This window comes from Alligator sinensis, unplaced genomic scaffold (genome assembly GCF_000455745.1).
Source record: "Alligator sinensis unplaced genomic scaffold, ASM45574v1 scaffold846_1, whole genome shotgun sequence".
Classification (NCBI taxonomy): domain Eukaryota; kingdom Metazoa; phylum Chordata; order Crocodylia; family Alligatoridae; genus Alligator; species Alligator sinensis.
In genome coordinates, this window is record NW_005842230.1 from 1,255,525 (window position 1) to 1,270,619 (window position 15,095).

At 41.8% G+C, this 15,095-nt stretch overlaps 1 protein-coding gene across 2 annotated transcripts in view; it reads left to right on the forward strand.

Moving 5' to 3' along the window:
• Window positions 1-15,095, forward strand: part of ATR (ATR serine/threonine kinase) — a 75,295-nt gene that overhangs the window by 32,224 nt on the left and 27,976 nt on the right. For both annotated transcript variants that reach the window (XM_014521606.2, XM_025208462.1), the window contains 8 exons: window positions 199-312; window positions 1,837-1,952; window positions 2,774-2,894; window positions 7,853-7,990; window positions 9,089-9,296; window positions 10,089-10,267; window positions 11,446-11,610; window positions 14,242-14,333. In XM_014521606.2, coding sequence (XP_014377092.1) covers window positions 199-312; window positions 1,837-1,952; window positions 2,774-2,894; window positions 7,853-7,990; window positions 9,089-9,296; window positions 10,089-10,267; window positions 11,446-11,610; window positions 14,242-14,333 — 1,133 coding nt within the window. The remainder of the gene's footprint in view (window positions 1-198; window positions 313-1,836; window positions 1,953-2,773; window positions 2,895-7,852; window positions 7,991-9,088; window positions 9,297-10,088; window positions 10,268-11,445; window positions 11,611-14,241; window positions 14,334-15,095) is intronic.

Here is a 15,095-nt window from a genome sequence, read left to right on the forward strand (position 1 = left end):
CCCCCCCCCCTCCAAATCTGAAGCGTGGATAACCATGGTTGGCAAAACCGTAGTTAGCGAGGAAAACCTGCAATAAAAATCCTAGCCTCTTTTCTCATTTAAAGCCATTGAAAACAAGGTTAAAAAAGTTAAAGAGTGAATATTTTTATTAAGCAGGTCATTTACCTGTATTAACAATATTCCTTGTTTATTTCTAAGACTGGAGTGGAGGATCCAAATTTTGCTTTTGGATTATTAATGGAACTAACCAGAGCATTCCTCGCTTATGCTGATAATGTCCGTGCTCAAGATTCTGCAGCGTATGCCATTCAGGTAAGGGAATATGTTAGTTGCATCATCTTTTTTTTTTCATTACTGAATTATTTCTTTGTTACACTGAAGAGCAGAATCTGTATAATATAAGTATTATAGCATTTATGTATCTGTGCACACAGACACCTACATAAAATAGTCCTTTTAGGATATTTCTGATCCTTTAGAATATTTCACTTACTAAGGTACATAGAAGTAGATTGGGAAAAGAAGCTTGGGGTGTTGTAGGAATTGGGACTGGCTAGACAGATCTTGGGTCTGGGAGCTAAGAAGGGAAATAGAGGAAAACATGCAGGCAAGAGTTAGGCTGGGGGTAGAAATCAGTTTTGGAGCTTAGTGAAGGTGGGACTTGGACTGGGAAACAGGAAGGTGGGAGAAGATATGGTTGATAAGGAGCAAGAATATGGAGGGAGAACTAGGAGTAGCTGGAAAAAAGAATATTTCTGAATGAAAATCCTGTGTATGGCAGATCTGTTTTTGGTGTCAGATGTAATGTATTCTTGAGGTTTTTTTATGACTTTTCAAATTCAAGGTCAAGTTACCACTATTTAAAAATCACAGACTTGATCTTGTAAACCTTTTAGGAGGAAAACATACCTTCTTCTTATTTTGTTACTTATAACAATATGATTCAAATGGAGAGTGATCTCTTAACTATCTTTTGCTTCAGAATTTAGTGGAGAGAGAAGTGAAGAGCATGATAATTTCTAAACCATTTGTTCTAACATGAAGGTTTCTCTTGTCCTTAACAAATCTGATCTTTGACCTCTGGTAAATACCAGTAGTACTTTGTTGCTGACTTTGTTAACCAAGTGTGCCTGGTATTACTTCCATGCTGTTGAGCTTTCCTCCAGATTGTGTTCTTTTAAAAACACAGAACTAATTTAAAATAGCTAGTTGTGAACCTGTTCTCACAGTGCTAGCATTTGTAATATTTTTAGACTGCTTGTTTCCAAACAAATGCACAGAGGTTTTCTTTTATGGTCTATTTGCGGTGTGACTCAGTCTCAGACCTGTGCAATTTCAGAATATGGGCTAGAAAGAATTTTTCTTGATCTGTTTGCTCTCATAGGTCTATGTAGTAGTTAATGTATTTCTGTTTAAAACAAACAGACAAGCAAAAAAAAAAAAGACTTTCACTGGCAGGGAGCTGAAGTTGTTCAAATATACTGCTGCACCCTACTTAAGGATTTTGAAAAAGATAAGAAAGTTCTTGAAGTATTTGGATCTACTGCAGTTCTATTATGCTCATGATCTTTCATCCTATCAGTAGAGTAATACTTTCTATCAGTATTAATTTTCAGGTCAGTGATACAGTCCCCTTCAGTGCTAGTGTGTTCATAGAAATGAAAATCATACTAACATGGATGTTAAGGATTTAATGTGGCACAGGACTCTGTGGAGGTCCTCTGCACTGGGGTTGTCAGTTTTAGTTTTCTTTGTCATTGGTTGTGACCATTATGAATAGGTGAATTAGTCTTTTACAATACTAGCTTTTTAACATGTAGCATGGGTTTTTTTTAGGAATTGTTATCCATCTATGAGTGTAGAGAAACAAAAATTGATTGCTCAGGTTCCAGGCTTTGGAGGAGATTTCCTGAGAACGTTCAGGAAATATTGGAACCTCACCTAAACACACGGTATGTGATAGTTTTTAAATAAAATTTCTTTGACAAAGAACTCTAAAATATTTGTATCTGGATTAGCAATAATTAAGCTTATATTTTGTGCATAATACTCTCAAATGGGGTATTACTGGGTAGATTGCAGTGCTACAGAAAAGCATCTGAGGTGTCATACTAGATTGAAAGTTGTACGTGTGTCAGAAGTATATTATTGAAAAAAATGCCTAATAGCATATGGAATGTATTAACAAGAGTGTCATATGAAAGTAAAAGAAAGCAACGTTTCCACTCTGTTCAGCGCTGGTGAGGACTTGCCTATAATAACATATCCTGTTTTGGATACCACATTTTAAGGAAGACATTGACAAATTGGGAAAAATCCAGAAAAGAGCCCCCATCTTTGTGTTTTTATATCTTTTATTTTTTCAGCCAGTCCCTATTAATTGGGAAATTTTATGAAATTGTATGACTTTGCCAGACTAACTTAAACAGCAGAAGGGACATGCGTACAAATTCTTGCAATGCATATTCCATGGTATTTTATATGAAGTGCAACAAGAAATAAAAATGGCATCTGCTTCATATACATACACACGCTACACTATATATAAAATAGACTGCACTGCATATAAATATGCATAAATATACGTACGCTGTTTATATTATGTGCGTATTCTGTGGACTCTGTCTCTCTCTTTATGATAAAACCTTTAGGGAATTCCAGAAGTTCAAGTAGGACTGCAGTCGGAATACTACTTGGTTAATTGCAGAAGGTGTCTTTTTCTTTTGTGTAAGGAAACAATACCTGTTTACACTATTTGCATTTTAAATTGCAGATACAAGAGTTATCAGAAAGCAGTAAACTGGTCTAAGATGAAGAAACCAATTTACTTAAGTAAATTAGGTAACAACTTTGCAGAATGGTCGGCAACTTGGGCAGGTTATCTTATAACAAAGGTAAGAACAATTAATGTTTTGTATATATCTTAAAAACAAACTGGGGAGCTGCATGCTACCATATGTGATGAATGTAGAGTTTCAGAGTTCATTACATTCTCCCTGTTTAAAGAAATGAATGAAAAATCTAAAAGGAATAAAGCTCACTTTGGGATGGAAACAGACATCACCCTTGTGTCATTGAATTAAACTAAATTTGTGGCCATGAAGTAGATCCTATCAACTTGTGCTGCTATTTAGTAGCAAACATCTGCTTGTTTTAAAAAGTGAGAGAGTGGGCAGACTGGAGCTGCCTCCGCTCTCCTCAGCTTCCCTGGACAGGCACTCCCAAGTCTTAAGGGGCGTGATTCTGCCTGCCCTTGGAAGTCTCGTGCAGGATCGGGTCTCTTGAGCCCTGGGAATACCTGCCCAGCTTTCTCTCTCTTACAAAGACATGTTCATTAGACACTCTGATGCTGTCCCAGAGCTGGAAACTGCACTGGAGCCAGTTTGACAGTTGGGACCCCAGCACATCACCAGAGTCAGCTTTCCCTGCTTACGAAGGTGTGTCATACAGTCATAGAAATTTAGGGTTGGAAGGGACCTCAGGAGGTCATTTAGTCCAACCTCCTGTTTAAAGCAGGACCCATCCCCAGCTAGATCATCCCAGCCAAGGCTTTGTCTAGCTTAGTTTTAAAAACCTTCAAGAATGGATAGTCCACAGCCTCTCTGGGTAACCTGTTCCAGTGTTTTACTACTGTCCTAGTGAGAAAATTCTTCCTATTATCTAACCTAAATTTCCCTTGCTGCAACTTGAGATCCTTGCTTCTTGTTCTGTCATCTGTCACCACTGAAAATAGTCTAGATTCATCCTCTTTCTGAACCCCACTTCAGGTAGTTGAAGGCTGCTATTAAATCCCCTCTAGACTAAGTAAGACCAGTTCCCTCAGCCTTGTCTCATAAATCATGTGCCCCAACCTCCAAGTCATTTTTGTTGCGCTCTGCTGGATTCTCTCCAGTTTGTCCACATCCTTTCTGTAGTGGGGTTGCCAAAACTGAACACATTGCTCCAGATGTGGCTTCGCCAGTACTGAATAGAAGGGAATAATTGCTTCCTTTAACCTGGTAGCAACACACCTACCAATGCAGCCCAGTATTCTGTTCGTCTTCTTGGCAACAAGGGCCCACTGTAGACTCATATTCAGCTTACTGTCTGCTGTAATCCTCGGTCATTTTCTGCAGAGCTGCTGCCCAGTCAGTCAGCCCCCAGCCTGTACCGGTGCATGGGGTTGTTCTATCCTAAGTGAAGGACTATGCACTTGTCCTTATTGAACCTCATGAGATTTCTTTTGGTCCAATCCTCCAATTTGTGTAGATCACTCTGAATCCTAACTCCACCCTCCAGTGTATCTACTACTCCCACCAGCTTGGTGTCATCTGCAAACTCGCTGAGGGTGCACTCTATGCTGTTTGTCAGGTTGTTGATGAAGATATTGAACAAAACTGGTCCTAGGACTGACCTCTGGGGCGCTCAACTTGATACTGGCTGCCAACCAGACAATGAGTCATTGATTCTGCCCTCTGAGCACAATGCTCTAGCCAGCTTTCTGTCCACTTTACAGTCCTCTCATCCAGCCCATACTTCCTTAGTTTGCCTGCAAGAATGTTGTGGGAGACCATATCAAAAACCTTGCTAAAATCAAGTTATACCACATGCACTGGTCTCCCCGCATCCACAGAGCCAGTCATCTCATCAAAGAAGGCAGTCGGGTTGGTTGGGCATGACTTGCCCCTGGTGAATCCATGCTGACTGTTCCTAATCACTGTCTTCTCCTCCAAGTGCTTAGAAATGGTTTCCTTGAGGATCTGCTCCGTGATTTTTTCTGGGAACTGAGGTGGGGCTGACTTGTCTGTTGTTCCGTGGATCCTCCTTTTTCTCTTTCTTACATATGGGCACTATATTTGCCCTTTTCCAATCATCCAGGACCTCTCCCGATTGCCATGAGTTTTTAAAGATGATGGCCAGCGGCTCTGCAATCACATCAGACAGTTCCTTCAGCACCTTTGGGTGCATCCCATCCGGCCCCATGGACTTGTATATGTCCAACTTTTCTAAATAGTCCCTAACCTGTTCTTTTACCACTGTTGGCTGCTCACCTCCTCCGCAAACTATTCTTCCATGTGCAGTAGTCTGGGAGCTCACCTCACCTGTGAAGACTGAGGTGAAAAAGGCATTGAGTACTTCATCCTTTTCTGCATGTCACTAGGTTGCTGTGGCAGAAGGCCACCTTTGTTTCTCCCCCAAAACACTGCTCTGTGACAATTTGATTAGGATGGGCCCAGCAGAGGAGACACACCTTTACCCTGTCTCTTTAGGTAACCTGAGCTGGACACATTCCTGAGGGAGGGGGGAAACCTGCTCCCTCTGCCTACGGGACTAGTATCACATACCTGGGTGAGGGGCTTCCTCCCTGGTGGGCTAGAGACTGCCAGTCTGCCCGGCAACTAGTGGTGTATTTCAAATTGGTTGGCTCACAGCTAACAGGTGCTGGCCTCCATTGGACCAGGTAAATGAGGTCACAAGGGCTATATAAGTTAAGGACTGCCCAGGAGGTGGGTGCAGCAGCCATGAGGGAGACTCAGAGACAGAGAAGAGCTATACCATCTGAAGCTTGCTCTCTCTCTCTCTCAAAACTCATGATCAAGGAACTGCCTGCCTCCAGAGGGAATCTCCAACTGCCTCTGGATGATACTTGTTGTGAGTAAGCTACCTGAGATCTAACTAGATATATAGCTTGCAGTAACTCAGATGCGCGATCAAAGGCTACCCAGCCAGGGGAGTTTGCTCTATGGGATTTCTCTGTTATTGCTCTACCCTGTACCCTATTCTAACCCTACCCTCTGTAACCAATAAAGTTCTCCTTTGTACCTAGTGTGGGAGACTTATTGGGAGTGGGTCTAGATTATGCCTTGGGGTCCCCTTGGTTCGGCTGACTAAGGGTGTGCAGAGCCAGAATCAGTCCAGAGCCCTGGGTGGTGGCAGGGGAACCCCCAGGCTAGCGGGTGTGCTCCAGGAAGGGGGTTGGCCAGATGTGAGGTGCCCCCAGGGAGGCACTCGGAGCCTGGAAGGTGGTCGGGTGCAGTGGGGTGGGTGGCTCAACGCAGGAGCGCCCCCTGCTGGGCCACCACAGCCTCCCCAATTCAGTAAGGAAGTCACACTTTCCTTGATTTTCCTCTTGTTACTGACATACTTGTAGAAACCCATCTTGTTACCCTTCATGCCCCTTGCTAGCTGCAACTCCAGTTACACTTTGGCCTTCCTAATTTCATCCCTGCATGCCTGAGCAGTATTCTTATACTCCTCCCTAGTCTAGTCATCTGTCCAAGCTTCTACTTCTTATATGCTTCCTTTTTGTGTTTAAGCTCACCATAGAGTTCTCTGTTAAGCCAAGCTGGTCACCTGCCATATTTGCTATTCTTCCTGCACATCCGGATAGTTTGTTCCTGTGCCCTCTGTAAGGTTTCTTTAAAATACAACCAGCTCTCCTGGACTCCTTGCCCCCTCAGACTGGCCTCCCCAGGGATCCTGCTCATTAGTTCCCTAAGGGAGTCAAAGTCTGCTTTCTCAAATATATAGGGTCTTTATTCTGCTGCTCTCTTTTCTTCCTTTACAAGAAGAAAGAGCAGCAGTACAACTCTCAGGATCCTTTTGTCAGGATACTGAACTTGATCATCTTGTGGTCACTGTTGCCCAAGTTGTCATCCTCTTCTACATCCCCCACCAACTCTTCCCTGTTTGTGAGTAGCAGGTTGAAAAGAGCATGGCCCCTAGTTGGTCTCTCCAACACTTGCACTAGAAAGTTGTCACCAACACTCTCCAAAAACTTCATGGATTGCTTATTCACTGCTGTATTGCCCTCTCAGGACATGTCAGGGTGATTGAAATCCCTCATGAGAACCAGTGCCTGTGATCTGGAAACTTTCACTAGTTTTCTGAAGACAGTTTTAATTCCATAGGATAGGGCTGACAAAGTTCTCTCAGTTCCATTGATTGCAAAGAGAAGATTCTGGTGCTCAGAACATTGAGGAATTTTTAGTAGAGGCTTGATTAGCAACATTAATAATAACAACCAGAATTACTATCAACATCTTTATCACCAAGGCCTACAAATCTGTAGTGTTGTTTTTTATTAGAGCTGTTCCTTGTTAGAAAGGCACCTTAGTACAACTGTAGTCAATATTGCATAACAGTCAAAGACTTGGTAAGGACCTCAAACACCTTTCTGTAGTGTTTAGACAATTGGAAATTGAAAATACTGTGACAGGTGTTTCTGCAACAAGATATTAAATCTAAAATCATGTTATCAGGAATCTAGGGAAGGAAATTCCTCATTTTTTTCATATCCCTGTAGTCACAGAAACCCATTAGCTGTGTTGCTCTCATTTCCCCATTCCCCCATGTTGATATGCATAAGTGATGCATTCAGAATGTCATTGTTAAATGAGCCACTAAAGCGGGAGCCCCTGTAACTTGGTAGCTGCATTAGATTTTTCTAGTTTCTGATGAAGAAATAAAAACAAGTTTACAATTCCTTTCCCTCCTGGTAAGTGGAAAGATGGGAGTTTCTCCTTGAGGCTGCTGGAGGAAAGGAAGTTAGAATCTTAACTCTCTATACAGTCTCTGTGGTGAAAAATCTGCAATATATGCTTATACTGTTGTGTCCAGCTTGGCAATGTATGTTCCCCAAGTTTTATGTGCATGGTGGTAACTCCTCTCTTCCTGATGCAGGTCTACATCTCTAATGTACCATTTGTGGATCATCAGATAAATTGGATTGGGCATAATTGATCTTCATTAATAATAAAAAAAAGATTATATTGAAATTTTGCTTGTCTGACGCCTTAAAAAATCATGCCAGTCACATTTTCTTTATCTATCAAAATTAGATTTTTCTTGAAAAATACCATATTTGTTATAGGTACAACACGAGCTTGCCAGCAAAGTCTTCAACTGCTGCAGTATCATGATGAAAAATGACTTCAAAGTGACAATCTGTCTTCTTCCACACATTCTTGTTTATGTTTTACTGGGATGCAGTCAGGAGGATCAGCAAGAGGTAAGATGGACCTATCATAGTCATAAAGAAATGAGACTGGATGGGACTTTGAGAGATCATCTAGATTAACAACTCCCCATCTGAGGCAAGTTAATCGCTATAATCACATTCATTTTTCACAAAAATTAAAATTGAGGAATCTCAGCACAATATTTGAAGAGCTCAGTATACATTTTAGGTATTCAACACTAGTCTTCATTAATAACATCAATTTCCAGGAAGGTTTTTTTGTAAATCTTAGTAGTTCCTCTATGAATCCCAGTTGTACAGCAGCAACACCGGGAGCTAGAGTGTTAGAGGGAGAACATGGATGTGCCACACCTTGCTCAGGGATAAATTGAACTGAGGCATCAGCAGACTCTTGATTCATAACTACCCCGCTTTGGCTTTCACCTGCACTTTAGGGCTCAGCCTTTTAGAGGGGCAGGCTGGACGCTTACAAACTGGCTGCACTGTGGGCCACCACTCCCCTCTCCACTGCACTGCCAGAAGGAAGTGACTGGCAATGGCAGAGGGAGGGGAAGGAGGCAGAGAAGGAGAGCTGCAGAGATAGCAGGGCAGGGAATGGGATGTACCAGGCCAAGCTGTTTGCTGCTGGTCTCCTGTGCTGCTGGCTGGATCTAGTCACTTTGAAATCTAGATCCAGACCATAGGACATAGGTTGAGCACAACTGCTTTTGGGGAAAAGCTGCTTGATTTAATACCCCTAGTTAGCAGTTCATAGTGCCGTGTACTTTTGTAAGTCAACCTCTGCACTTGGTAATAGGAGCCTGCAGCCTGCATTCCAGAAAGGTGGATGTGGGTAGGTGGGTGTGTGGTTTTCTGAGAGAAACCAGGAAAGAGTGTAGACTTTCTTCAGATTTCTCTTTTGAATATAACTGTACATTAATCATTCTTCTCCTGTTTCTAATTCTGTAGATAAAATGTGTTTGCTTGTGTGTCCTTGCTGTGGGGAGTTTCAATATATAAATTATAGATACAGTTATAATGCCTAATATTTCTAGTTTAACCTTTGTTTCTTCTGCTGTCCTGTAACAGGTTGCAGCCTGTATGATGACACTAAAAATGTCTGCCTTTTTTATATTAACTTTTGGGTAGGTTTATGCAGAGATCATGGCTGTTCTCAAACATGATGACCTCTGTAACAGAAGACTCCAGGATAGTGCCTTGGATCTGAGTCAACTGAGCACCCAAACAGTGTTCTCCATGCTTGATCACCTGACACAATGGGCTAGACATAAGTTCCAAATGCTTATTGCTGAGAAAACTACTAGCAAGTCAAGCAGAGATAAGGGAGATGTGAAATGTTAGTGATGCTAATTAACATTGCATGTGAACTGGAATTAGTATTCTTCAAATAAGCGTATAGGCTGTTTGCAGATGTTAAAAAAAACGCACTTTACCGGAAGCAGCAGTGTGTTACTTTGACTTGGCTCTGCAGCATCTGTATAGATTGGGCGCTTCAGTGGAGCTTTCTGGCACTGTTCTCTGAATCCAAGTCAATCAGCTATTAGATAAAAATGCAAAAGAAGCCCCACTAAAGCACCAGATTTAGACAGACATTGAACAAGCTGGGTCCAGCTAATGCGTTGCCTCTTTTGGGCTTGCGCTAGGCTCAGTGTGGGAGTGTGCTGAGTTTAAAAGAAAGCACCGTTTTGGAGTTGTTGGGTTTTTTTAATGTCTGCAAGCAGCCATAGGAATGTCCCTTAAATAAGAACTACGTAAGAATGAAACATTACTGCTGAGATGATGATAGGATCTTTTTTTTTATTTCTTACCATAATATTGGTAAATTGTTGTAACATTATCCTCTGAATTGAAGTATATAGTGTCAAAGTAAAACATGATGTAATGCTTTTCTTGCCTACATTTTATTTTTGGAAATCTGTAAAACTAAGTTGGTATACATGCTGCCTAGAAAAGCTTAGGAGCGCGGAACTAAAGACATTTCTAAGTAATCATAGTTACGCTAAAGGAGGCATATTCTCAATATAGCACATCATAAAATTGTAATAAGGGATAAACTGAACTTTTGATGTTTAAGATAACTTGAAGTTAAACTTAGATAACAAACTTTTTAAACTATTTCATTCCACAGCGTCAAGTGAGAACTATGGAGAATATCAAAATGTGACTCGTTTTCTAGACCTCATACCTCAGGATACATTGGCTGTAGCTTCCTTTCGTTCTAAGGCATACACAAGAGCTGTGATGCACTTTGAATCTTTCATCACAGAAAAGAAACAAAATATCCAGGAGCATCTTGGGTTTCTACAGGTTTTTAAATATATTTTTTTAAGTTTTTATTTTTGATAAGGGTGTAAGTACACCTCTTTGAGATGCTGCTTTGTTGAAGGAGGGGTTTTTTTTGACTGCAGGGCGTTCTCTTTAGTTATAAGGAAAAAAGACATTTAAAATGAGACTCTAATAACATTTTACAGTAAAAGCTGCGCTATCTGGCACCTTACAAGCCAGCATGCTGTATTAACCGGTATGCCAGCTTATAAGGGAAAAGCAAAACCAGAAGTGCCCACCATGGCAGTTCCAGTTTCACCGAGCCCCCACGGCCTGGGGCAAAGGGGCCTGGGGCAAAGGAGCCTGTGCTGCCAAGCCCCCACGGCCCGGGGCATAGCAGCTTGCATGGGGCCCCCCTCCTGTCCCTTGGGGCTCGCGGGAGGGGCAGCGATGCAGCAGGAGAGGCAGGGGCCTGAGCCGGCAAAGACGGTGTTCGGGCCACTCAGTTAACCAGCATATTTTGTTGTCTGGCACCCCCCATTCCCCGTAGGTGCCGGATAACAAAGCTTTTACTGTAAATTTAAAGAGAGACTTACTGCTTTTTCAGTGAACTTGAGTTTCTTAAAAAAAAAAATCTATCACTGAAATTCCTGTACGTAAAGGAAAGTTACTTATGCCAATATAGATGAAATACATTTTGTATTTTACAGATGTGAAGGATATTTTCAAGAAATGTTATTAACTTGTAACATGAGATAAACTGGCACTGTTCATGTTTCCCTGTTTATATTATACAGTGATTTCCTAGTTTGAAGAAGTAATTTAGAATGATAGTACTGTGATCAGCTGCATACAGCTTGTAAGTCTGAATTGTACAACTTGCTGAGAATTTGTTCCTTTTCATAAATTGGTTCAAATAAACCCTGATAATATTACTCCTTTCAATAGCATAAGATGGTGAATACTGATACATATGAAAGTTAAAGCATGACTGAAGTGCATTTGGAAAGCTGGCCAATAAAATAGTCTGAGATGTCTAAAGAATTTACTGAAGTGATTCATGACTGAGAATTCTGCTTTGGAATGGTTTGACAAGAAAATTATTTAGCAATATGCTTGATTCTTAAGATATACAAATGGCATGTTGATTTTTTTTTCAGTAGAAGTACTGCAGTTGATTTACATTTCTAATAGCAATATTTTTCTGCATTTGAACAAAGAAACTATATGCTGCTATGCATGAACCAGATGGAGTGGCTGGGGTGAGTGCAATTCGAAAGGCAGAGCCATCTCTGAAAGAACAGATCCTTGAACATGAAAGCATTGGTTTGCTGAGGGATGCTACAGCCTGTTATGACAGAGCTATTCAACTGGAACCTGATGAGGTAAAATGCAAGGCAAATTCTTATTTTTCCATTCTGTGAAAAGGCAAAAAATATGAAGGTGGTTTAAAATATTTTATATAAAATATGAACATAAGTGTGCTTTTATATTGATTTCCTTTGAGTTGCTATTAACAGTAATTGGCAAATTGGGGCAAATCTGATCATAGTTATACCCCAGGGAATTATGTGCAGGAAAATTAAAAATTATGCAAAAATACTTGCTCTTATTTTTTTTTTCAAACTACACTACATATAACACTATATGAACCTTTAGAAATATATGCAGGTACTTTGTATGGTTGGCGGGTGGGGGTGAGTTGTGTGTGGGGGGGATTTGTGAAGGTGTGGGCGGTGTGGGTGCGTATGTGGGGTTTTGGGTAGGTGTGGGGTTTGTTGGGGGGATGTAGGTATGGGAGTAATGGGGGGTTGTGAAGGGGTGGGGGGTTGTGGGTAGATGTGGGCCCCTCCGCCACACATTACCCCTCCTTCCCCCCATGATGCACAGCCCCCACCACCAGCAGCAGCAGGCCCACAGGGTGTTCATGGCTGTGGCAGACAGAGCCTCTGGCAGCATGTGCCTCTGGCTGACTCCCAGGGGCTACGTGTCCTTGCATGGAGCCGGCCTGTCCCGCTGGCGCCCACTTCTGAACCAGACCAGGCTGGCTCTGTGCCAGCACATAGGGTTTGCATCACTGCAGGCAGGAGCTGCACACCATTGGCCAGGTGGGCTCTGTGCCTCCATGCGCGGCTTCCCACTGGAGTGGTTGAAGCCCCATGTGGAGGCTCGGGGCCAGCCAGCCTGACCCTTGGACTGGGAGCCACATGCCATCAAGCCAGGCAGCTTCCATGCCTCCACATGTGGCTTCCAGCACTCGACCAGGAAGCTGCATGTGGAGGCAAGCAGGAGCCTACCTGGCCCAGTGGCATGCAACTGCATGCCTCCATGTGCAGCTTTCTGCCTAGCCTGGTGATGCATGGCTCTGCTTCCAGTGCATGCACCATCGGGTCAAGTTTGCCCTTCACATGGGGCTTCCAGCACTCCAGTGGGGAGTCATGTGCCATTGGGCCACAGAGTCATGTGCCATGGGCCAGGCGGGCTCCTGCTTGCCTCTACGTGCAACTTCCTGCTGGAGTACTGGAAGCCCCACGTGGAGGCATGGAACCAGCTGGCCCAGTCTGACGGTGCGCAATCCACATTGTCCCACAAACCCCACACCCACTCCCTGCTCCTGCAGGCAGGAGCTCCCTTCACTCCTTACTCAGCTGTCCAGTCGCACCGCTCTGTGCCTCCACATCATGGGGCCCCCAGCTAGAGTGCCAGGAACCCTGGGGAGGTGGAGGCACAGAGCCTGCCACAGTTAAATTATGCAGTTATCTGCAGTCATGCCTTTTATGCGCAAAGTTGCATGGGCGCTTAATTGCATAATTCCCTAAGGTGTACGTAGTGGGTTCATGCTCTTGATTGTGAACAATGCTGGTTTAAAAGTGAAAGTGGTAATTGGTATATCTATGGACTGATCTCTGCATGTGGATGATCAGATAATTAACAGGTTTTGTTCAGTAAAGATCCAGGATTAGATGGCAGATATGTAGATTGGTGCAGATGTGTGCCAGCAGAAATATTAGGACACCTCAGAATAGTGCTCACTCATTCCGTTTGCCTCACTGCTTAATTTCAACTTTTTCATGAACCTTTTTCATGAATATAGACCAAAACAACAACCTGAAATCAACAGGTGGCAAATTCAAAACTGGTAAGAAGATATGCACCTGTGTATAACTAACTGGAATTCTTTGGCATAAGATATGGAGGCTGATAGCTTAGCTGGTCTTAAGAGTATTGGAAGTTAATAAAGCCAGAGTAAGTATCCAAGATTTTTAGTAGTACTGCTGGGTAAATAGTATTTACCCATGAAACAGCCAGTGTTTTGGAAAGCATATAAAACTTGTAGTTTCAGGGCATAAATTCATTTCTACCTAGTTGTGGGAGGGAGGGGAGTGTTTGGTGGAAACTTTCCCTGAAGATGAGTTGTTCTGGAATTGCTTATTTCAAGCTTTCTTGCATGTTCCTATGAAGCAGCTGACCACTGTTGAAGGCAGGATATAGTAAATCTGGTGCTCTTGTATTCCTAATTCAGTTAGAATCTACTGAAAAAAAACTCCCCAAAACATCATTAGAACAATTTTGAATGAAACTATTCAAAGTCTGTTTTGACTTTTCCTTTTTTTCAAAATTCTTTTGACACAAACGTGTTTTGTCTCTTTTTCTCACTGTTTATATGAATTCATCATTCACACTGTTAAATAGCATTTCTCAGGGTCACATATTTAAAAAATCACTCTGAACCTGATTTTATTTATTTCTGAAATGTTTCAGAAACTGCATGTGTAGTTTGAGGTTCTTGAAGTCAGATGCTCTGTTCAAATTTGTAATTTTTTTTGGTGATTTGATTATTCTTTTAATGAGTAACCTCTAATGATTTATGTCCTTTTCATATCAAACTAAAAGCAAGAAAAATATTCAAGAAAAATTAGAAGTGCAAAAGTACATAAATGTCCTGCAGATTACCAGCCTGGTATTTCTTGATAATATGTGATACCTATTTTGATCATGCCTTCCTATATTTCTAGATAATTCATTATCATGGTGTTGTGAAGTCCATGTTAGGTCTTGGACAATTATCTACTGTAATCACTCAAGTGAACGGAGTGCTTGCCAACAGGTAATAAATTAGTTTACTACAACTAAAACAGTTGTTGAGTAACACAACATTCTTGTACTACAGCTGTATCTAATTATGTACCTGATCATGTGGGAATAATAATGCAGAAGTTATGAGCAGTTTGAGAAAGGAGAACTCTTACATTTTTTAATTTTTAAATAAAATCCCAATTTCAGGACTGCCAGTAATATTAGCATTTCTTATGTGTTTCCTTGCAGTGGAAATGTGTTTCTTTCACTTTTTAAGAAAAAGAATTTTATTTCCTTGCCTTACCACATACATACATATCTATATATACATATTCTGTAGATGGTGACATTAGATTCGAAATCAAGCGCGTGGTTTATCAAGAGGTTATGATTCCTACCTTGTTGTACAGAGCTGAGACATGGACAAAGTACAGAAGACATCTCAAGCCACCGGAGAAGTACCATCAACACTGTCTGTGGAAGATCCTTCAAGACCACTGGGAAGACAGATGCACCAATGATAGCATCCTCTCACAGGCAAACACTACAAACATCAAGGTGATGATTATCCAAAATCAACTTCGTTGGGCCAGCCACATCATTTGGATGTCTGACTCCAGACTCCCGAAACAAGTTTTATTTTCCCAGCTCAGTCAAGGCATATGCTCAAGAGGAGGGCAGAGAAAGTGCTTCAAGGACAACTTGGAAAAAAAAATGCAACATTGAAACCAACTCAGAAAGTGTCTGCTACAAGGATTTTGGTACTTTAAAACCCGGGCAACCTCTGCATAGC